The sequence below is a fragment of the Gadus macrocephalus genome, chromosome 3 (assembly GCF_031168955.1).
Source record: "Gadus macrocephalus chromosome 3, ASM3116895v1".
Classification (NCBI taxonomy): domain Eukaryota; kingdom Metazoa; phylum Chordata; class Actinopteri; order Gadiformes; family Gadidae; genus Gadus; species Gadus macrocephalus.
In genome coordinates, this window is record NC_082384.1 from 2,887,291 (window position 1) to 2,911,493 (window position 24,203).

The following is a 24,203-nucleotide window of genomic DNA, read 5'->3' on the forward strand; positions in this document are numbered from 1 at the left end:
TAGACGGGCATTGGCTCTGAACCAATAGAGCCAATAGATGGGCATTGGCTCTGGACATGAAAGATAGGCATTGGCTCTGGACATGAAAGATAGGCATTGGCACTGGACCCAGGTAGATGGGCAATGGCTCTGAACCCGGAATAATGGCCCTCTACAGTGACATCACCCAATTACAAAACATCTAACAAGCAATCAGCATGGAAAAATGGATATACTTGAACCCAAAAAGAAATGTTGCTCTATATCAGCAAGGTTTGTAGCAGAGATTAGGATATAAATCAATTTCATCAATCTTTAGCTTTTATTAATCTTTGTTGTAACAAGCCACGAAAAGTTTTCATTCATAAAACCCCCTTTTCAAAGTCTTAAAGTACATGGGCTGAAAAAAGAAATGCCTAATCCCTCTGGTGGCTGACGTGGGAACTGCAGGAGCTCGTTTCTCTTCAAACCCACTGCCTCCCAAATTGTTCTATCATCACACAAATAACTACACACAATTAAGAAGACATTTCTTAAAATGTATTTACATATCTTGCATGGAAATGTGGATCTTTGTACGAGTATGTACAAATATGAGTTTAAATTAAAAAAAAAACATGTAGAAATGTGGAGCATTAGAAGTTGAAAGTGCTTTGATCGTCCGGAACCTGGAAGGCAAATCCATCTGCAGTGACCCCCGGGACCACCGTCTGGTCCTCCTCGTTCTGCATCAGCGGATGGAGGAAACAACAGGGTTTAGTGAAGCAAAACCACAAAATATCTTCATTAATTATCTTTATTAACATCTAATTTATTAACCAATAACCCCACTAACTGCACTTCTCAAATCTAAGACAAATAGCCAAGTGAGTTCCCCTCCAATAAACCTTTCTGAGAACTGGTTTATTAAAGTGCTGCAGGGTCAACCTTCAGTATAAAGGTCTGGCCGCGGCACCAGGGGAGAGACGGCTGACCTCACCTCGGCTGAGAAGTACCTCTCGATGATCTGCAGTGAGGCCTTGTACACCGCCTCATTCTCGTGCACCTGCAGCGCCTCTATCTTGTCCAGGCCGCCACACTCCTCGATGCCCACGCACAACTTCTCCGTCTCGCCAAGCTTCTCCCCCGTCTGCAGAGACAAACTGTTAGGGAGGCCTACACAGGGCCAGAGCCTACACAGGGCTGGAAGACTGGGTAGCCCTGCCCATTCTGCCTGCGATTTGAGTTCGCCCTGCACAAGGGTCTGGAGAAGAGCAATACATTTCTTTCTGCTTCTGATGCGTTTTTGCAGGAGCCAATCACCAAGCTTGCTTTTCCCCTTGGTGCGCTATTGGCTGATTTAACAGAATGACGACAGGGAAGCGACGGAAAGCAGCCAAAGGCGTACAGAGTAATTTGAACTAGGCCCGACTAGGCCCGTTGATCACGCCTCTTGTGCTGAAGAAAATGACAGCAGCTTCCCCAGACCAACGTGCAATCTACGATTGATCTTGGTCCGGCAATAGCCAGACTACAGGGCCAGGGCCTCCACAAGACCAGGACACCAGCCTGTTAGACGCTTACTCAGGACGAGGGCTGCACGATATTGAAAAAAAAAGTCTGCACTCCATATTTGGTCGTTCTGCGATACATATGACGATATAACAAAAATATAAATAGATTTTTTTTCATCATCGTATAATGATCAGGGTGATTTTGTAGCGGAGTGCATTTGTTTTGGAACCCTTTCGTATGGTGCAACAAAATAGTTTTTGCACTTGTTATACAAAGCTTCACTCTGCGTTCACACCAAAAGCGAATATTCGCCCCGCGTGTTCGGGAGAGTTTGCCCGCGATCAACAAGTCAAGACAAAATTTACTTGTTGATCACACAAACTTCAAAACACCATTCCTCTTGTGAACGCCAAGGTTTCTTTCCGCCAATTAATTCTCAACCAACAGCGAGATAACCATGAGTCTCAACTTGTTTGGAAGTACCAGAGACGTCCGAGAACCCAACGCCATCGTTTAGGATTCATAATATCATCCGGAGGCACACACAGCTTTTGTCCGTGATATATATAGATATTATATTACATAGATTTCATAAATCTCTATGCGAGTCAGACTGTGCATCCAATGAGCATTTCTGGCCTCCCTATACAGAGTCATAAACATTTGGGATAATGCAAGTACACAACTGAACAAGAAATACAACAAAGTTTGTTTTTTAGTAGGGATGCACGATAAGCTGCATTAATATCGGTATCGGTCGATGTTCTTCAGTTTTTAACATATAGGCATCGGTCCGATGAGTAAAATTCGGCCGATATCCACAACCAATGTATATCCTCCAGTTGCTGTTTGTGTGAGATGGAGAATGAGGAGGAGGGGGGGTTTGACCATGTGTATTTGTTTGGGCACGCGACAGTGGCAGCACAGGATTGCGTGATGTTAAACTAAAGAGGAGAAAAAAATTCTGCGGTGTGGGCGTTTTTCCCAGTGTCAAAAGAAGACACTCGAAAAGCAGTATGCAACACCTGCAAAGTCGAGGTAATGCGAGGAGGATGCCGCGTCAAGTCATTCAACACCACAAATTGAATAAGTCATTTGAAAAACTGCCACCCAGAACTACACAAACAATTGCAGCAAGCAAATGCTGTTAGTCAGCAGGCAAAAACGAAAGCAGCAGTAGCTGCAGCTGGGAGCCCGATACAGCAGGTACTCGACCAGACCAAGACATTTGCCAAGGACAGCGCAAAAGCCAGGTCAATAGCCAACAAAGTAATGGAAATAATTGCTCATTGTTCACCTTGAACCCCGCTACAGCCAGCCAAGTCTGCGCTACTTTTCCGACGTCTCCCTCCCTGCTTTGTACGAAGTCGTGGCCACGCATATCCACAAATTGTTGGAAAGTGTGACTGACATTAGCTTCACTACGGATTTATGGAGTTCGGACATGCGTCAGATGAGTATATAGAGCCTTACTGCTCAGTGGATTGACGGAAACTTTGAAATGAAGAGAGTTGTTTTACATGCGCAAGAGCATGCAGGATCACATATGGGGGACGCCATGGCCGGCGATTTTGACTGCAGGTTTGCTAAGTGGAAAGTTAAAAGAGACAATGTGCATGTTGTGCTTCGTGACAATGCGCTGAATATGCAGAAGGCAATGGAGGAGTGCGCCGTTAAGACCCTGGGTTGCATGGCTCATTCGCTGCAGCTAGCAGTGCATGATGGAGTGTTAAGCCAGCAAAGCATTTCTGACTGTGTGGCTATCGGGAGAAAAATAGTCACGACATTTTCGCCACTCTCAACTCACCATCTCTCAGCTGAGAGACATACAGTAAGAGTTAGTCATGAAAACCATGATGCTGCAACAAGACGTCGCAACCAGATGGAACAGTACTTTTTATATAATGAAAAGGCTACTGGATCCCCAGTGGGGCCTCGTTGAAAACATGACCACGCTTCTCACTCCATTTGAACAATTAACGAGGGAGATCAGCTCACATCTGGCTACTACTGCAAACGTGATTTACTCTGTTGTGGCACTGAAACGTTTGCTGAGCAAGGCAGCTGATACAGACAGTGTAGTCCACACAGCAAAGCACACTCTACTGGAAGCTGTGAACGAGCGATTTGGAAGCGCTTTCTCTCAGCCGCTTTACTCCTTGGAAACGATCCTTGACCCCCGGTACAAACACCGTTATTTTGAAACAGCACCAAGCAAGCAGCGGTAAATATGCTCCAGAAGCAAGTGGACAAACGGACGCACAGCGACAGAGCTACGGAGACATCGGACACAGAAGAACCACAAGAGAAGATAAGAACATGTGACAAGGGTGGAAAAACGCTGCTCGACATGCATGATGAAATTCTGGAGAAAAACTCAACCATGGAACAGCAGGCAGGCCCGACAACCACACAAGTGTGCAGGTACAGTATTATCAGACCCAGTCTTCTATTCAAATAACAAAGTCTGTTAAAAATCCTTTGTGCAGTGATTTTTTTAATGTGCTGTACATTCTATAGTTACTAAAATAATAGATTTACTTAAATGAAAGAGCTAATTGTTATAAAAATATTGTTTAGTAATGCTTCTCTGCCCCCTTGAGGTTGACCTTTAGCCCTGGTCATCTCCTCAGAGCAAAGTTCATCAAAGCTCTTAAGGGGAGGAGGACAATGTTTTAATGTCTAGATTGCTGGTAATTTATCAGACATGCATAGTAATACACTTGTCTACATTCCTGTAGGTGCATGAGTGAGCCCCTCATATCCAGAAATGAGAGCCCGCTGCCCGTCTCTTCTCTGCGGCATCACATATTGTTGATGAAAAGAGAAACAGATTCCAGTGCGGAAAGCAGAAATGCTTCTTTGTCAAAAAAAACCTGCCTTTGCTGATGAAGTAGGCCTGGACTATAACTTACTGTACAGTGTTAAGTGGAAACACTCTTTCAGTGTTTGGGACATTTACTTTGAGTACATTGTGGCTGCTTGAAGTTGGAAAATGTACAAAGACCACCATGTCTTTTGAATTACAGTTATGTCACAGTTCTCATATTTTGATTGAGCATTTTTATAATTGGGTCTTGAAATTGACTTTTTTTTTTTTTAGGTTTGCTTGGTTGAAACATTGTTTCAGTGTTTGTACATTTACTTGAAAATTACAGTGCAAGTTGAAAAAATGTGCACCAACAGTCAGGAGAAGTTTTGGCTATTTCGATTTAGCCCTTTTCACAGATTTGAGTTTAATTGGGGTGCACAGAACTGAAAACATGTTGCCATGAATACTGGGCCTAAAAAAATATTTTGTTTGGTTCCGGTTTCCGACCGACCCTGTCAATTTATGAGCGACCCAAATTATTTTATGAGCTTTATAAAAAATAATAATAATAATAATATTTTTTTATTTTTTATTTTTTATGCAAACTATAATTACGTTTTGGTACAGCACCTCTTCATTCTGTACAAGGATGAGCGAATTTTTCTCGTTTTTAAATGAAAACAACCTACCTATCATTCGCTGCCGCTGGAAAAAACAAAATAAAAAAATAAAATAAATTCCCTATCTACCCATGACCTCAACTGACAACCAACAGGAATCAAACTTATTTTTTTTTAGGCCCTGGCATGTTTGATAAGTGGTAAAGGTTGGTTACTTATGTTTGATGGTAGCCCTGTAACCTTGTTATTTGGAAGTTAAATACGTTCTGAAAATAAAGAAAGACAGTAAAAAATTCAGTTTGCATGATTTTCAGTCTACAAAATTTTATCATCTCAGAAACTTGTTTTAAGAAACATATCGATATCAGTAAATATCGGTTATCAGCCATAACAGCAAAATTAATATCGGTATCGGCCAACATTCTCATTTCGGTGCATCCCTAGTTTTTACGTATATTAATGCGGCAGACATTAGATACATTTAACGAAAAAAATCAACTAATGCTGCAAACTAAAAGAAGCAAACTGACCTGGAAGATGTTGAAGATGGCGTCCAGAATGACCAGCAGAATCTTGCTGTCCTTGGCGGACAGGAGCTCCAGCAGCGGCTCCAGGATGTTGCACTGGACCAGGTAGGCCACCTGCTCCATGGAACCCCCGCTGGTGTAGTTGGTGATGGCCCACACAGCCTCCTTCTGGGTTTTATAATCCCCCTGGGGAAAGAACCAGTTGATCATTCAGTCGCTTCATACCTCCCAGGAGAGGAACACGCTGGTCTGACGTCATCGTTTCTCCACTCAGTTTTACATCAGCCACCAAGCAGAGCATTGTGTTCACCCTGACATCTGCTTGGTGTGGCCCAGTTTCACAATTAATATAGTAACGTACAGCATTGATTAAGTATTTCCTCCCAGGTCAGTGCCATAGGCCGGTCTGAACTGTGTTAGTGGGGGTCAATGCAGACCGTGTTCTGTGGTCAGAGAAGTAGACCATCAGAAAGCACATACTATGTAATCTGCCTTTTCTTTTAAAAATAACCCAGAAAAGATTAACCCTGCTTAACCCTTCCTCAGAACTTGAGGTTCCAGTGTGTGGACCAAACTGACGTTGACCGCAGGGTGCTCACCTCCTTCAGGACCTCCACCAGGATGGGCACCAGGCCCGCGTCTACCACCTCCTGGATCTGCCCGCTCTTCCCAGCCGTGATGTTGGAGATGGTCCATGCAGCCTCCTTCTGGATGTTGGGCTTGGGGTGTCGCAGCAGCGCCGGGAACAGGGCAAGTGCGCCGGCGTTGAGCACACACTGCGTCTGGTCGTCTGTCCCAGTCACCACGTTGCCTAGCGACCGCAGGGCCGGGGTCTGTGCGGAGGCCAGAGAGGACGTGGTGAGGCATACAACGCATTACCAAGGTATCCATTGACAGCAGCTCTAAAACCTTTGTTTTTATGCCACAAATTAGCACTATATGAATGATCAACCGAAGAGGGCTTAGCTCAGGAGGTAGTTCGATCCCCAGCTCCTCCTAGCTAAGTGTTGATGTGTCCCTGAGCAAGACACTTAACCCTAACTCAGGAGTTGACACTAAGGTTCAAAAGTACTTGCCCATCGGGCAAGTAGCCCAGAATCGTGACGGGCCTCTTTTTGCCCCTTTTTTTGGCTCAGAAAACTCATCCTAGCTCAGACTGAAGCTGCATGTTAGCTTCCACACACATGTTTAAAAAAGAACATACTTCTCCTTGTTTACTTATTTATCGAACGGTCACATCTTGCCATGAAGTGATTTCAGTCCACCGTTGCAAACTATTAAAGCTATCGCCCATATATAGGTAGACCTGCATGATTTTATGCAAATGTACATAACTAAATGTCCACGGTAGTAGCAAAGATATGTCTTTTTTAACTTTCACGTTTCTTGTAGGTCTAACTGAATAATCACTATCGCGTTTGTAGTAGTGTTGTCAGTCACGATACGGGATTTTCTAACTTCAATACTATACCTGGAAAATATAGATATTCTATACCATTTTCGATATCAGGGGATAACAGTTTTTTTCAGAAATGAACGTACCCAAAGTAAATAGAGTATATCCCCACAACGGCAAGGGCTATAATGTCATCTTGGTGCCAATAGAAAGATTGTTAACTTGTGCAAGTGAAATGTTCAATGTGGATAATACTTGTTTAAAGTGAATAAAGCCATGGAACACAGCATAAGTGGAAGATAACATTTCCACCTGAAATAATTAACAGTCGTTATCAGTTACTTTGAGACACAAATAAAGGTAGACATCTTACAATTTTGACACCTCTATTTAAAGTTCAGGGCAAATATAATCGAATTACACCAAGACAAACACTCGCAAATACACATATGGCCTCTAGAATGCGCTGAAGATTTTTTTTTTTACCATTTACCTTCTAAGAAACCTTCTCTTAGTCATTGATTGTAAACACCATGTTTAGTTGCAAAATTTGGCCCAGACACTGGATTATCTGTTTATGGTGACAAATTTTGTGGACAAAAATCAGAGGTAAAACTAAATTTTTGGTTGTTAAAAGAAAAGGGGATGTTTCTTCTTAAGATACTTTTAGTTGCCCCTGGCAAGCGGGCAACCGTTAGTGTTAACCCCTGCCTAACTGCTCCTGACGAGCTGGCTGTTGCCTTGCATGGTTGACTCTGCCATCGGTGTGTCAATGTGCGCATTAACCGATGTAAGTCGCTTTGGATAAAAGCATCTGCTAAATGCCCTAATTGTAATCTGAAGTTTTGGTTTCAGTTGCCTTCTATTCTCTTTTTTCTAAGCAGTCTAGTTTTTGTTCCAATGGATCCGTCTGGTTTCTTCTTCGGTATTGGAGGAGATCAAAGCGCCCCAATCTGAACCCCTCCTGGACATGTGTAGACGAGAGATCCAAAGACGGCAATACTAGCACTGACTTTTTGACTTTCAACACTTCTCATTCTACTGCTGCTGTGGCTCTCCAATTCCGCTTCTCATCGTATTGGAGTTATGAAAAAGCAATGCTGCCGGCTGTAGAACAAGAGCATGAAGATGACTCACGATGACGGTGAGCTCCCCGCAAGCCAGCAGCTGTACCAGGCGGGGCACCAGGCCAGACTGCAGCACCACCTCGATGCGCTCATTGGGTCCGTCCGTCAGGTAGGATACGGCCCAGCAGGTGTCGGCCAGCACCTCGCGGTCGTCGTGGTGCAGCAGCCGCAGCAAGGCGGGCAGTAGCAGGCGAACCGCCTCCAGTGGCGGGGCAGGGTTTTTGTTGCGACACAGGTTGGACACCGTCCAGGTGATGTTGCGCAGGTAGCCTGGCTGGGGGCAGAGACGGCAGCGTTACGTCTACATGCCGTTAACTCTACAGTAACCCTTGAGAACATTTATCTGAGGTTTTGGGAGATATGTTGTAGAAGAATATCTAAGAGTTCAGTTAGTCAACAGGATCTTCAGAGTGATGATAGTATATTATTCAGTACCACAAATAGCAACAGACCAAGTGAATGCAGCATCAACAGAGCTATACAGCAATAACGTACATTACAGCGCCATCTAAGGAGGCACTCTATAGAAAGCACCGTTCCCCGTTCCTGAACTCACAGGGAACACAGAGAGGTCCGGGGCCGCAAGCAGAGTGAGGAGGGGCTGGATCCCTCCATGTTTGATCACCAGGTCCCTGTGGTTGGAGCCATCACCTGTGAAGAGGACTTTGGTTAAGCCCTCGTCATGTCATAGGGTTCGTACTGCCTGAATATTCCTCTCAACAGAGGATCCACGAGCTCGGGTTGAGCTCCATCTGATCAACTGAATCCGTCACTCCAATCAATTCATCCTGCGAGTATGCTATCCTTTGTCTTCTTTGTAGAAACCTTTGTGGAAGTATGCTGTGAATCGACTCGCTGACACAGACAGGAAACCTAAAGGTGAAGAATGGGCGTACCTGCAATGTTCCCCAGGGCCCAGATGGCCTGTTCACTGATGTGGGGGTGGGGGGAGGCCACCAGGCCGATGAAGGCCGGGACGGCGCCCCCGTCCACCACAGCCGCCGTCTGCTCCGAGCTTCCCGACGCGATGTTGGTGAGCGCCCAGGCCGCCTCAAACTGGATGGGGGGGCAATCCGCCAGTGCCAAGAAGGCCACAAAGCACGGGATGAGGCCAGCCTCGATGATGCCGTCGATGGGAGGGTGCTTCTCCCGGGACAGGAGCTTCCTGCCGGACAGGAGGAACAAACCAGATGATGAATTACTCCTTCATATACCATTGGAGATGATTAATTAATACCATGTTAAAGTCCCTATTTCAACCCCATCTGATGTTCAAATTGAAAGTGGAAACTAGGATGCACCGATTGCATTTTTTCTTAGACAAAGTACTTACATTTGGTTACACGCTGATACCAAGTACCTATAGGAGTACATACTAAAATCCTTACATTTTAAAAAACACCCCCCCCCTCTAGGAAAGAGGGGCCCACACACCACCAAGACAGAGCTCCACACGTCAACAGACACCATGATAAAATGTAAAAGTCATATAGGACAAATGACCAGGTTTAAAACAGAACAAACTGTTTTGGGTTGCCTGGCTCTTCAATGTTACCACAGGTTGCGGAAAGTTGTATGGGGTGGTTTCAGAGTACTGGTATTGTGTTCTGGTATTGTGCATCCCCAGTGGAAATCGACCATGCCTTTAATGCTTATCCACGTCACGCCTGCTTGAAAAAGAGCTGACCTTAAACCTTTATTAATCATCTAAATTTCTGGTTAATGATAATTTATTAGCCATCATTAACTGATGGCTAATAAATTACTTATGACGATGATGTACGTTATTCTAAAGTGTTGTCAAATTTTCTCTCAAAATGCCCAGAAGGGAAACATGCAGAGTTGGTTGCCCTGGAGGTGGTACAATGGAACATTTTCAGTGAATGAGGGAGAAGGAGCCCAAAGGGTTTGAGTCTCACCGGGCCGCCTGCGTTGCGTGGAGCTGGTGATCCAGATCCTGGCTGTGGACCCCGGTCACGATCTCCTCCACAGACCAGTGCTGGGGGGGCTGAGTCACAACATGGATTGGGGTCAGTCTGACCTCCTCCATCCACTGCCAATGCTTTCACTTCAAATACAAGGAACTGCACAACTTCGATCCAATACCAGGAACAATGCAGTGATTATTGTAACAAAGTGAACTAAATTCAGACAGAGTGTGTCAAGATTCTACAGATTTTGTATTAATGCCAAGGGGATGTTCGGTCTGAAAACAAGCGATCCATATCCCTCACATACCCAACAACAACCATAACATTATTAAAACGGGCGAAAGCAAGTACTTGGTCAACACGATGGTTGAGAGTGTGAACTCTGCTGGGCTACACACACGGGACCTGAGGGGCCAGGCCCGGTACCTGGGCGTTGGGGTCCTGGAGGGGGGGCTCGTCCAGGAGGCTGTTGACGTGCCGCCTCTTCAGGATCTGCTCCTCTTTTTTGGCCCTCCGGAGCTCCACGTTGACTTCAACTCTCCTGCGCCGGAGCTCCTGGTGAGGGTTACGTGCACACATTTAGATCAGAATCATCATGCATTACACTTAGCATTGTGATTATACTGCTCCACGTGATGGCTCACGTTGGCGTCTCTCCCTTTATTCTTGAACTGGGTGAGCCGATCTCCACTGTCGCTGGCAGCCGACATCTCGGTCACTTTAGGATCGATTTCGCTGTTGACAATTTCTTAAAGTAAAGCACTTATTGTCAGAAACATCTCATCGTTGTCGTGTTATTAACATCATGTTCATAAGCTAGGCTCGTCGTTTAAAGCGCGTTAGCTTCACGTCTTAGCTAGAAGCCCAACTATTATCCAACATCATGTGCTCACTGATCCCTGAACCATCCCCGCCCAATAAACACGGGGTCGGGTATAAGAGGTGATAACTGATATAATAACTGATATAATAACTGTATAAAGCACACAGCTCGCTTACTGTTGGACTTCGTACGAAACACGTTGAACCACAAAGCATGAGGCGCGTTCTTACCGACTCCTTGTTCTGGTGAACTGTTGTGACGTCACGTAGATGCCGCCCTTATTTTGTCACTTCCTATTGGCTACTTCATGGGAAGTGCCTTTCCATTGGTCGCAGCCTTTTTTTTTTTTCTTTTAAACAATACAACAAAACGTTGTTGTCATAGCAACGTTCTCAACTTCTCAAGTCTCGCGATATTAACGAACGGAATATGAAATATAAGCGCATGCCTTTGCCATAAAACATAATTTATAGGATCCGATATGTGTCCGTACGGTATCAATCATGTTCAGTTTCTTTGTAAAGGCGCAATTAACGAAATAAAAACCATCTGCAATCGTATTATTTAACTTTTAACTTTACAGCATAACATATCAGTAACAGTATAAATACATGATCTTCTACGGTAAAATGTGATGACCCAGTGGCCTAATGGATAAGGCATCAGCCTCCGGAGCTGGGGATTGTGGGTTCGAGTCCCATCTGGGTCGTATTTAGTTTCCATTTTCTTCAACGGGATGATCGACGACTACGATTGATGAGAATAAATCAAGTTCATGATGATCACACTGAACAGACAGCCCAAACCTGTAGAAATAAAATGCGTCATTGTCCATTTTATTATATTATGACGGAATGTTTGATTTATTAAGATGAGTTTGGGGTACAATGTTTCATGTGTTTGGTTTCATTGCGACCAGGGGCGGATCTACTGGGGTGGCATGGGGTGGCAACTGCCACCCTAAAAAAAGCCTTGCCACCCCAGCTGCCACCCCAGTTGGCAGCGCAAAATTCCTTTTTTTTTTTTTTTTTACAAGACATTTACAAAAGCGAGTTTCAAAAGTCTGACTGCAAGTGAATGCAACCAGGAAATATTGCCCCATCCCGCCTGCCCCCCCCCCCCCCCTCCCCGAGACTCCCGCCGGCAATGATTTTGAATACAAGGAAGGCGCGAGAGTCCTCCAAACGAACAAAGCAAGCGGCGCGGTGCGGCGCGGTGCGGCGCGGTGCGGCGCGGCGGCAGAGAGACTACATTCTTGAGGTAATACTGATCAACCGTCTATATAAAGAAATTATAATAATTAGAAAAGAGCAGGGCTGTGTATTACAGAAACATCATAGTTAAAGACTTAAGTTAAGATTGGAATGCCTTATAGCTGCATAGCAGGCGCGTGCCGTATGGGCAGGTGGGGCGGCGAACTCCCTGCAAAAGCATTCTCCCAAAAAAATAGTTCCTCAGTAAATCATTGCTCCAAGTTTATTTTTAATAATGTGATTGTCACATTAACTATCTATAGTCTCTGTAGGCTTTCCGACTATTTTTGTTCGGTTGATATCAAATTGATGGTGGCGATTCTAGTTGAGTTTAACGTGTCATGCAATGTGGGGCGGCGGAGCTCAACGACCGCGTCCCTCCGTATGTTTCTCGCATAACCCTGCAGGCTGCAATAAGAATTGCAATCCACGCTAAAGACGCGCTAACAAACACAAACCCTTCTACACTCAGCTGGTTTTCCTGACCGTTAACTTCATGTGCCTCCTTTTGTATCAACAGTCATTCAATTTGATTATATTAAACTTTATTGTCATTGAACCAAGTAACAGGTACTTGAACAACAAAATGCAAGTCATCTTCTGTAAATTATTTACAAATGGCCATCTCTAATCTACTTGGTTGCACACCTGTCTGAACTTTTATAAACCAATATAAGTCACCAATAATTAATAATAAAACAAGCTTCACATCAAGAGCAAAAAAAAAAATAAGGTAAACCCAAAAGGTCTTAAATACTTAGAAATTAAAGATATAAAAATAGATAGAGAGGGAAATCTTTGATAGCACTTCCCCTGAATCCCCATTTGGCTCTTCCAAGCATGCAGGTAATACACTCTACTTTGGGAGTTATTCTATGTCACCGCACTTTGAGGGTGGCATTGTATGTAAATTATTGGAATCGGTGAATAAAGTGATATTTGCACTCAAGTTGGACTGATGATTGACATCTGACAGGAATATCTCATGGACCAATGCCAACTTATTGTTAACTAAAGTACATATTGCAGCTCTCTTTGCATATATTTTTAGCCCCATGCCCCTGCTGGTGTAATAGTGCAGGTGTTTGTTGTAAGGCAGGTTGATTTTGTAATTATTCAGTAATAATTTATTACATTTTGTCTGAAACCTTTTGTTTAAATGTAAGGCTTTACTCATCCCACAATAAATTAAATATAATGTTATTGAGTCAAAATATCTAAATGTGGGGGCTTTCCAAGTAAATATTGATTGATATGGCTTTAATTAAATCGGCATACTGTATATACTTCTGTCATGCCTTCCTGCATACTGAAGAGGGCTGCAGACTCTATCTCCAAACTTGAGACGTCCGATTTCAATAAAATATAAATAAGTAGCAGTGGTTTATATCATATATTTAGGTGTCTATAGTGTCACAGTCTATGAATGAAAGCCTGTTCCATCCGAAATCTGATTGAAAGAAACGTCAGATGTCACAACTCAGTGTTTATTTGGTCGTAACGGCCAAGTTTACATCATAGGAGATCCTCCTATAAAGAGACCCTCCTATGAAGAGACCCTCCTATAAAGAGACCCTCCCTCCCCCCAGAGGATCCTCACAAGGCGGGTACACAGCTTGAGATGAGGGGAGTTATCAGGTGTGTGTTGTTTATAACAGCGTTCTCTCTCTCTGTGGCACAAAAAGGAGCTCATGGTGAGTTATGTGTTTCTTTATTTGACTGTTTTGGAGGGTTTTATTTAATATTATTTTACGTGATTTTTCATCTATAACATCTAACATCTGAGGCTAAAACATTAAGCATTGTGTGTTCTTATATTCAATGAAGTCACCTGGTAATTTTCTTTAAGGAAACGTGTCCCTTATCCTCGCATCTTAAAGGCACCCAGTGCAACTTTCGAGGCTTAAAAATAAACATTCAATTTCTAGTCTTTTTTACACGTAGTAAGTTTCAATAACTCCATACCATTACATACCGACATTTAAGCAGCAAAGATGAGACGTCGTTGTGTGGTGAGAACTGATACAAAATCGATAACAACAACAATGCCGCCATTTTCTTTATTTTTTGTAACCTACAATAAATAAAGCAGGCTTCCAGTCAATGGAAAAATGGCTTCTCCCCACCGGCGATTGTTGTTGTTTACGATTTTCTATCAGTTCTCACCACACAACGACGTCTCATCTTTGCTCCTTGAATGTCGATATGTAATGGTATGGAGTTATTGAAACTTACTACGTGTAAAAAAGACTAGAAATTGAATGTTTATTTTTCATTGAATGTTTACATAAAGTTGCACTGGGTGCCTTTAAGTATAAAAAAACATTATACTTGTAAATTGTGCTAAAACCACAAACACCAACACTGATTACGGGAGACTTCAGCAGAGAGAGATCAGCAGAACCAGGGAGGTCAGCTGGCATCAGTGAGGCCTGGGAGAGACGGCAGCCGGGCCGCCGCACGGAGTGGCGCTGGAGGGCGGCCAATCGGTGACACCAACCACACTCTGAACCTCCACCTGGACGCTATAGAGTGGCGAAGTCACGCCCCTTCCGGTAGGCCTCATGGGACCTATGAGATCGAAAAATATGAATGGGTGTCAATGGAGAGAAAATAATTATTTTCTGGTCCCGGTCTTTATATGCCCTGGATTACACATATGTTGTTTGTGGATTTAAAGGATAATTTTTCATGCAAAGAGTTCGACCGTTTATTGTGCAATTGTTCAGATAAAGGCTGTAGAGAAAACAAAACGAGAAAGACTACACGGCTCGTATGTGACGTCACGCTCCCTGCGACTGGCGTGGAGAAGACCGACAATCTTCCCATCGGCATAACTGAAACTCTGCACGTGCCCCGACTTATAATGGTTTTCACCTCTTTCGATGCTTTTATCCTCCCCTTGGAAAAAGCGGTGAAGTGGGGCAGAGAGATCGCCATCTCTGTGCCGAGTTCCAAGGGCGGGTGTGGTGACGTATATCATATGCGTCGAGAGCAGCGAAGAGCTGTAGTTCACAAAGCGGCCTCACATAAAACCTAAAATTATCAAACTTCTTCACGAACATTTTTAGTTTTCTTTGCATGAAAAATTATCATTTAAATCCACAAACAACATATGTGTAATCCAGGGCATATAAAGACTGGGACCAGAAAATAATTATTTTCTCTCCATTGACACCCATTCATATTTTTCGATCTCATAGGTCCCATGAGCCCTACCGGAAGGGGCGTGACTTCGCCACTCTATGGAAGTAAATCTGTGCCATCGGGTTTTGAAAATAAAAACACATTGAATTATAAGCACTGAATATTTATGCATTGAAATAACCTATCTGAATTTTTTTACTCTGAATTTAACTCTTTACATTTTCAATAAACCATATTCACGTATATTTTTCAATTTTAAAAAATTCAACTCAAATATTTTTAATGTCCAAAAATTCAGTCCGCCAAAGTCACCATCAAAATTCAATGTACGAAATTCAGTGTTAACATCCGGGGATCCAAGAAAGAGCAATCGATCCTAGATGCTAGATCGCGGTCAAACGAGTGGTCGCGTCATTCTCGTTAGATACCTGACTCTCACGCGGGAAGGCAAAACAGATTTAGCCATGTCCAACGGCAACCGCAGCAGTAATGGTACGAATGGTACGGAGCCCCGTACCATTACTGCGAGACATCGCAAACCAACTTCCGGGTCAGAGGAAAAAACTAACAACCACAACGATGGAGTTTGGGGGTTTTATCAATGTTTATTTTGAGCTTGGCCTCAAATATTCGGACATCAAATCAATACTTGCCAGTAGGCACGCCTTCCAGTGAGAGACATCTGAAGAGGATACTGCGAGATAGGGGACACTCTCGCCGCAAGGCGTACTCTGACCTGTCGGTCCTGGTGGATTTTATTAGCGACCAACTGCAGTACTCTGGACAGCTTCACGGGTACCGATGGATCTACGCTAAATGCAGGGAGCATGGACTGCGTGTGAGGAAAGAGGATGTGCGGTTGTTGTTGAAAGAGCTCGATCCCAGATGAGTGTCACGAAGGGCGAGACGTCTTAGACGACGAAACAAACTACTAGTGTAGATAATAATAGATAGTGTACATAATATACAACTAGTATTACTTTTCATACCCTGACATGTTTTGATTGTTAATGTTCCTGCAGTCTTCTTCTAAATGTCACATGATGTTGCTGTGGTGTCAAGACAGCTGATTTTATACAGGTTTCAGGTCATCCTACTTGAACCTGCAGGACGACCGGTTCTGCTGTATACAATCAGCTTTCTTGACACCACAGCAACATCATGTGACATTAAGAAGACTGCAGGAACTTTTCATGGTATGAAAAGTAATACTAGTCTGATTACAAGAATAATTAAGTAAATTGTTCTTGAACAAGTACAATTATTAATTAATTTTTCAAGTTTTTCATCTAGCTAATGTGGCCAGTGAAAAATATGGACTAAAAATATCAGGAAACGGCACCAAACTTGTTTGTCAATTTTTTGTTTATTCAGAGTTCCACATACGGGATAGCAATATAGTTACAGTAATAAAAAATCTTCCATTCTCAACAAAAACATGAATAGCGTGTGTTGTCGTTTTTGAACCCCTCTCTCAGTATTTGAAACCACAGGTTGTAAATGCACAGATAATTTCAAAATGCTTTTCTGTCGGTAACGTGTCAATATTTGTACTGATTGGCCATCAGAAGTTCAGAGTTCGATAGATACATACATTATTTTGGTCCCATCATTTGAAATCCAATGATATTCTATCATGAGAGACTCAGAATAAGTATTCACATTTAGTTACTGAAGCCAGTTACCTTTTTTGTTAAATACAATTCTAACTGAAAAAAGTGATACATTTGTTAAAGTAAAGTTCTGAAATTGATACACATTTGATTTACTTTTTACAGGCTTCGTCTATAAAGCCCCCCCCCTCATTTCTGTGTTTCTAAACTATCGTTTAAAGGAATATAACATTTGCCAAAAGCTAGAGATGTTGAGCTATGACTTTAAAGGAAACGTATAAAGGAAAAGGACAGCAAGGTGAATTACTTATGTGACCAAAGAATCCTGCCACTTCGAAGCTCAACACAAGACACAACTAAATACGTCTGACCTACACACATGCCCTGATGGCCTCTCTGAGGTGCATGTACAAATTCACTGCCTGATATGGATCTGTTGCTAGAGTGAGATTGGACTCAGCCATAAAGATGTTGCATAGTTCATATAGATCTGGATCACACGGTTTGGTCTGGCGAAAGATACATTAATTTTTGCACAGTTGAAAGTCATAAGCTTCAATTGGGGAAAGGAAGTCTCTTGTCCCATAGAGTTCGGGGGACGTAAGCGCCGCGGAACGGCTGCGCCGCGGTCACCGCTGCTGATCGCTGCCAGCCTGCAACTCTAGTCGCGTGATTAGAGTTGCAGTCCCCGCTGGGGACGTTAAGGTTTTTCGATGGCCTGATGGTGTGTGTGTTCCAGGCCTGTGCAGTGTCATCCAACTCATCCTGTTAAAAGCAAGAACATAAAAACAGTAAATACATTAAGGAAGAACTATAAATGCATATCCAGGGCTGTTTGCTTATTTTTTTTAAGTGGTAGCACTGGTGCCAGCAAGCACAAAAATTCAGTAGCATAAAAATACATTTTGTAGCACAGTGTGAACTTGCATAACCATAACCCTTGCATTTCACTCTAATTACCTTTGAGCATGTCATCTTGGTCCATTGGCCCATATAACAATAATATTAATATCTATATCTGTATATTGTTTACACATAATTATCATAATAATGATAAACATTTTTAGAACATTTCCTTTTAATTAAAACCAAACTTTATACATTGAACACAGCCTATTCAATTAATTAGTATACATATTTCTACAATCTAGGATAAATTAAATAGGTTGTTGTGAATGTTTTTGGAGTTTTTCTTCCATGGCTTATTTCAAAATGTGTCTATATAGGCTACTGTTGACTGCTCTCAGCTCTCTGCAGCTGAAGGACAAGATGTGTCCAGCAAAAGTGGCGGGTGGACTCAATAACTTAAGACTACTTTACCCAGTTTGGCGAGTGTTAATTTTGAGCCCTCTAAGCAGTGTTGTGCATCACTTATGGAAGTAAATCTGTGCCATCGGATTTTGAAAATAAAAACCCATTGAATTCTAAGCACTGAATATTTATGCATTGAAATAACGTAACTATAAATAAAATGTTTGTATCATTGGATATTTTGAATAATTATTAGCTATTGCATATATAAACCCACACATGCATAAACCCATTCACAAATATATACATGTTTTGACAATACTTGCTACACTTTTGTAGTTGATGTTATTTATTTAGTTTATGCTGAGTTCTTCAAGGAAAGTGATCGAATCATAAGGAATAGCTTTAAAGAGACTTTATTTGGTATAAAGTATTTTCGGTATGGTAAACTGATACTCTGAAGCAAAGAGAGATTGAAGATGTATCTTAGCACGTGCGAGCGTTCTCCTAGCTGATCAATAGACCTAACCCTGTCCAAATAGCTGCCGGAAGAATTCTGAAGACAATGCTCGATCTGTAGGCTGTTATGGTCTGAACCATAGACATAATATAGGTAGACGCCGCCTCCGCTTCAGCCAGTTGCCTCGGCGAAACGCGTCGCCGCCATATTGGTACGGGAGCTCTCTGAAGCCAGAGGTCTGTCAGACGTGTCAAACAAGCGCAAGTTGCCAGGAGCTGCGGTTTATCTGGATAAAAATCACGATAACCTTTTACATTTCGCAACCAATTTCATGGAGTATTCAAGGGTTTATGCTCTACGTGAAGTGTGTGAAAAAGATTTGCCTCTACGTTACTTTGAATCTCGCTAGTTAAATCGCCAGTCATACATGTGCATGGGTCTATGATAAACGCTCACTTTTCTTGCACAGCCCGTGCACTTTGAAAATACTGAGAAGATCTATAAACTATCGAAATAGTGCTTCTTTAGTTACTACGTATTGACCATCATTAAGAGAAAGAGCATACATCAAATAGTGAGAAACTGGCAGTCAGTGTGTTTTTCATAGTTTAATAGTTCCTTTTCAAGTATGTGCATTAAGAAACCTTGAACAGTGCAATTGGCAATACACATTTATTTCACAAATCAACATTACCAAAAAAAGCTATATATTTCTATAGCAGTAAAAATATACACATCTCAATATATACATACACATCTCAATAGTTGAACTGTAATATAAATAACATAGCATATATATAATAATATAATGACTCAGTATAATGTGCAATGGAATAACATATATATGATATATATAATATGTGAAACAATATAATATATTTTAAGTATAGGTATATATTCATATTATATAATATATATATATTTGTACATTTGTACAATTTGACATAATATACAATCATTCTCATAACATTTTCACATCTATGCAGTGCAATTGACACAATATATAATTTCACACAATATATTATATAATATAATAATTGAATCTAGGCTAGAACCCTTTAAAAAGTATTGTCTTGCTGAGCTTTTTTCGACTGTTGCCAGTCTGTAATTGCAGCGTGCTCAGTTTTGCAATGGGGTGCAGCCACTTACCACTGTCTCCTCAACTGCTTCTCTTTGGGAAACCTTAAAATTGCGAGAAAGGTTAGCTAGCCAGTCAGTCAGATTCATAATACAGATGTATCTTTAAAAAACAACAACATTTAAATAGAAATATCGTGACACAAAAAGAGTATCGTGACATTTTTTCCGTAGTTTCATTCATTACGTGACACCTTCATATATTGTAGAACCATTACATATACAGTGGCATGTTTTGAGCCTTTTTTTGTTTTATTCTCTTTTTTAAATACATCACAGAGAGAAATTAAGGCCAGTTGCTCAGCCGAAACGCAGCTTTCCGTCGCGACCATAAATGCTATATAATTACATTATACATACATTGTAATTACTCACAAGCAAGTAGTGGTAGATTATATATATATTAGAGCCGTCAAGCGATTAAAATATTTAATCGTGATTAATCGCATTAATGTCATAGTTAACTCACGATTAATCGCAAATTATTTTTCTATGCTAAATATCCCTTGATTTTTTTGTCCCATAATTCTTCTCATTTTAATTCTCTTATCAACATGGTGAAGTGCATCGGCTTGTCTTGTGCAAAAGATTTTTTATTGATAACAACATTGGCATATACTGATCAAAACAGGATGATACAAAAAAAGAGCCTATAGTGCAATTAAACGACTGCTTTGAACAAATGTCATTTGAACATAGCAGTCAGGCTACTGCTTCTTTGTTTTGAGCCAAAGAAAAAAATGTTTTTTTTGTAAATAAAATAATTGCGTTAATCGCGCGATAATTTTTTTAACGCTGTTAAAATTGGTTTGCGTTAACGCCGTTAATAACGCGTTTTACTGACAGCTCTAATATATATATACTGTATATCCTATATTTCTTGACAATATTATCTCCTGTTGACGAACGATAGAATAAGGCTTTGCTCACCATGTCCATTTCACGTTAGACTAGCTATAGTCTGATTCTGGTGGCAACTTAGCTGTCTCAACAGCTCTTAGCTCTCAACATAACACATGATCTACGTGACATGACAGAATTTTACAATTACAAATAGAAACAATTGTTTAGTCTTACTTGTGAAAGGTAATTCCTTGCGATCTTGTTTGAATCGTCCTGACGGTGGTGCACCCCCAAGCGGCGCATGAAGTAGGCATCTTCACTCCGAAGACGAAATAACTCCCATACCAAGATGGCGCCGACGATTTATGCCGTCCAAGGCCGAAAGGGGCGTCTACCTATATGATGTCTATGGTCTGAACAGCGCGGTCCGGAAGTAGTGGGGGGAGCCGATGTGTATTTATTGAAGTATTTATTGCAGCCTTCAGTAAGGTCTTGCTCCCCTTGTGGCTATGTATGGTATTTACGGTTTATATGTTTGGTCCTGCTTCATTGGGTCTATGTGTGGGTAGCTTATGCCGCTTTTCCACCGCACATGTAGCTCGACTCGACACGACACGACTCGACACGGTAGCAGTGCGGGTCCTTTTCCACCACAAATAGTACCTCCGGGACGTGGGCGGGGTCGGCTGCGCGAAAGGGCCGTGACGTATTTTTGTACGCGACGCAAACAACACCTACGTAACCCACACATGGACAGAACCCACATAACAACAATGGAGAACATCGATGCGATGGTATTCGTGTTCGTATTATTAGCGGGCATGTTGAAGAAGTGGAATATGTTGGCTGCGGCGCTGCTATGGCTGTTACCAGCATGGTTGCCATGTCGCTCTCGTGACTTCGTCACACTCTCTGGCCAATCAGTGGCCGGCCGTCTGCCGACGTCACCTTTTAGCATCGGCTCAGCCGCTTGGAACCTAGAGCGAGGCGGTACTAGAAAAAGCAGCCACTTCAGGTACCAGATACCATGTTTTCGCGGTGGAAACGCAAAAAAGGCGAGCTGAGTCGAGTCGAGTCGAGTCGTGTCGCGCTGGTACCATGCAGTGGAAAAGCGGCATTCGATTCTTAAAATACGTAACATTTAATTGATTATTTATGTTTTTTCTTGAAGTGCTATTTTTTTTACATTACACACATTGCACATACTGCACCCCTGAAATCTTCCATATATACGTTATAAAACAATGTACATGGGGTGAGTAGTGGTGTAAAATAACGTGATTCTGCAGTGGGAGCATTATTTGATAGAGCCAATTGGTCTATCCACATACTGTGTAACGTGCGATGGTACAGTAGGTCAGGGTTAGCATGAAGGAGGCAACATGCGAGATTCTCCTCACGGTACTTTTAGTATACTATACGCTTTTGACCATACCACGCCAGGTCTCCACGGCACTATATATATTTAACACACAGGTGGAATTCCGGGATTCCTGCCTACAACAAATCAGCATAGGCGTCGATTACGGGGGACGGGGGGGACATGTCCCCCCCACTATTTGAAAAACGAATTTTGTCCCCACCACTTTAAAAAAAAAAAAAAAAAAAAAACTGATATTATATATACAATTATATTATATTATATACTATTATATATAGAGCTCCGAGAGTCGCAAACGGCAATAATCACTTTCTCCTCCATGCTGCAGTACACCCCGGACTGCACTGCGCTGAGTTTGACGGTTGAACGCTGATTGGCTGTTACGTTACACATGTCACTCAGTGGCCACGCTGTTGAACGCTGATTGGCTGTCATCGCGCGAAATTCGCGTCAAAGTTGAAATTTTTCGCGCCACAAATCCTCGTGAACGCGCTTGCCTGTGCACGGCGAAAGTGTGGCGCGACAAATCAAAAATATTCGCCCGATACGCGTCTATACGTTCACTTTGTATGGGATCTTGTCGTCCCGTTGCATTTTGGGGTGAACGCACTGGAGAAGTTTCAAGACAGACAGCCAAAATTGACATTTTTATTCAGAAAATAGCCGGTCCTTTTGCTTCCTATAAAAAGCATGTTTGTGACACTGGATATCGATATGGATACGTCATCTAGCCTGCATGTGGAGGGCCACATAAGGTAAGAAATTGGTTTACGTAAACTTTGCTGCTGGTTCTGTTTGCTCGTGAATCGTGATGACCTGGCCAAAGGTTACCAACGGTCCCAAGCGATTTTGATCTGATTCTGGTTGGTGCTTCAGTTAGTATGCGTTGTATATATAGATTGCAGCTAGTAGCAGCTACACACGGTGCGATTGCTATGCCAATGTGGTTATAGTTGGTTTTGTCTGATTGAGATATGTGACGACTTGGAGCCTGGTAGGCCTATCCTGACATAAATATGTTCTCGCATAACCTGTGTGATTATCCTAAACTGAAGGGGATTTTATTTGCGGACAATTTTCTTATGATGTTGTAACGAGTGAAGTCTACATTGGTCCTACGCAAGTGTTTACTGGTGGTCAGGATTTGGCAGATGCAATTCTCCTCTGGGTGCTTGTATTTTTCTTTTTTTAATGCAGCATAACATATGCTACCAGCAGCCCTTGCGCGTCTTCAAAAGGCTGATGCTCAGTACCTCGTTTCATTTCGTACCCCCTTTACAGTCTGGCATTGTTTGTCTGGTAAACTCTGTCGATGTCAAGATAAGTGTTAAATTGCCAACACTGTTCTTTGTCCTGTGTGTATTAGTATTAGGCCTACATATCCCGAGCCAATACCCTGGTGTTTCCAACACTGTTTTGCAAAACAAGCCAAAACACAAACTGTGGTTTTCAACTTTTATTGTTCGAATAGGATTTTCATAGGGTTGGCCCGAATGCCATTTTTCAGGCTTCGAATACTCGTTGGTTTTTTCCGAGCGAATATTCGAATACTCGTTCCAGAAAAAAACACCATCAAAAACAACATTAATAATCCTTATATACTCCCTGGAGCCGATTTTGACAGTATCTGCATATTTTGTTTAATAGCTTTTTGAACGTTAATTAGTAGGCCTACACACGGTGGTTGAAGTAGGCTCGCTGGTAGGTTGAAGTAGGCTCGCTGGTAGGTTGAAGTTCCTTAGTTTTTCCCCGTGAAAGCGAACAGCTGTTGCTCCGTTCCAAATCAGCTGTTCTCTGTCATCTCAGCCCTTACGGGAGCTTTTCAATTCATCCTGGAACGTGCATCTTTTCAGGGAATTTGTACAATAAATCCATAACAAATACCGAATATTGATTGTCTTATGTGTCCATATTATATCCATTATATTGACCGGGTATTCCCAAGACGCTAACGCTCTGCAGCAAGCCAGTCACAGTTGATTGGCGCGGCGCTGTACAGCGAACGTAAACAAACAACTAAGCTAAGGTTTTAAGTATTACTTTTCCCCCAGAGATCCCGCTAATGTTGTGTTATAAAGTAAAGGGAAACAAGATATCTATTCTTCCTCCACCTCTCTCGCTTCTCTGCTTGGTGTCGCTGACGCTTATAGTTTGCCTCCCTCGCTCTGGTAAAGTCACAAAAAAAATAATGAAGCTCCGAATACTGATTTAAGCTTCAAATACTAATTTTCCGAACCAGTATTCGAATATTCGAATCATTTCAACACCTGACAATACACTGTAGAGCATATTGTAATGCAGCGTTGAATGGATGAATAGCTTACATAAGGGTACCCAGCACTTTTCAGACCACACTCAAGCTTATGGTTATTGTCCCCACCACTTCTAAAAACAAACTGACGCCCTTGC

The 24,203-nt window shown here is 42.3% G+C and overlaps 1 protein-coding gene and 1 non-coding gene across 5 annotated transcripts; one reads left to right on the forward strand and one right to left on the reverse strand.

Moving 5' to 3' along the window:
• Window positions 1-282: 282 nt before the first annotated feature.
• LOC132453781 (importin subunit alpha-1-like) lies at window positions 283-11,000 on the reverse strand. 4 transcript variants are annotated; one of them, XM_060046717.1, is made up of 11 exons: window positions 10,886-11,000; window positions 10,531-10,634; window positions 10,313-10,441; window positions 9,875-9,963; window positions 8,852-9,120; window positions 8,512-8,606; window positions 7,966-8,229; window positions 6,032-6,265; window positions 5,436-5,618; window positions 959-1,108; window positions 283-704 (listed from the first exon to the last, which is right to left on the reverse strand). In XM_060046717.1, the coding sequence occupies exons 2-11, from the start codon at window positions 10,594-10,596 to the stop codon at window positions 615-617; spliced, it is 1,569 nt and encodes a 522-aa protein (XP_059902700.1). In that variant the 5' UTR covers window positions 10,597-10,634; window positions 10,886-11,000; the 3' UTR covers window positions 283-614. The 4 variants fall into 4 exon arrangements, with proteins under 4 accessions (XP_059902700.1, XP_059902699.1, XP_059902702.1 ...); XM_060046716.1 differs by having other exon boundaries at window positions 10,940-10,983; XM_060046719.1 differs by having other exon boundaries at window positions 10,531-10,621; window positions 10,940-10,958.
• A 345-nt stretch (window positions 11,001-11,345) lies between these two features.
• trnar-ccg (transfer RNA arginine (anticodon CCG)) lies at window positions 11,346-11,418 on the forward strand. The gene has a single exon. It is a non-coding gene; the product is annotated as a tRNA-Arg (tRNA).
• Window positions 11,419-24,203: the final 12,785 nt, after the last annotated feature.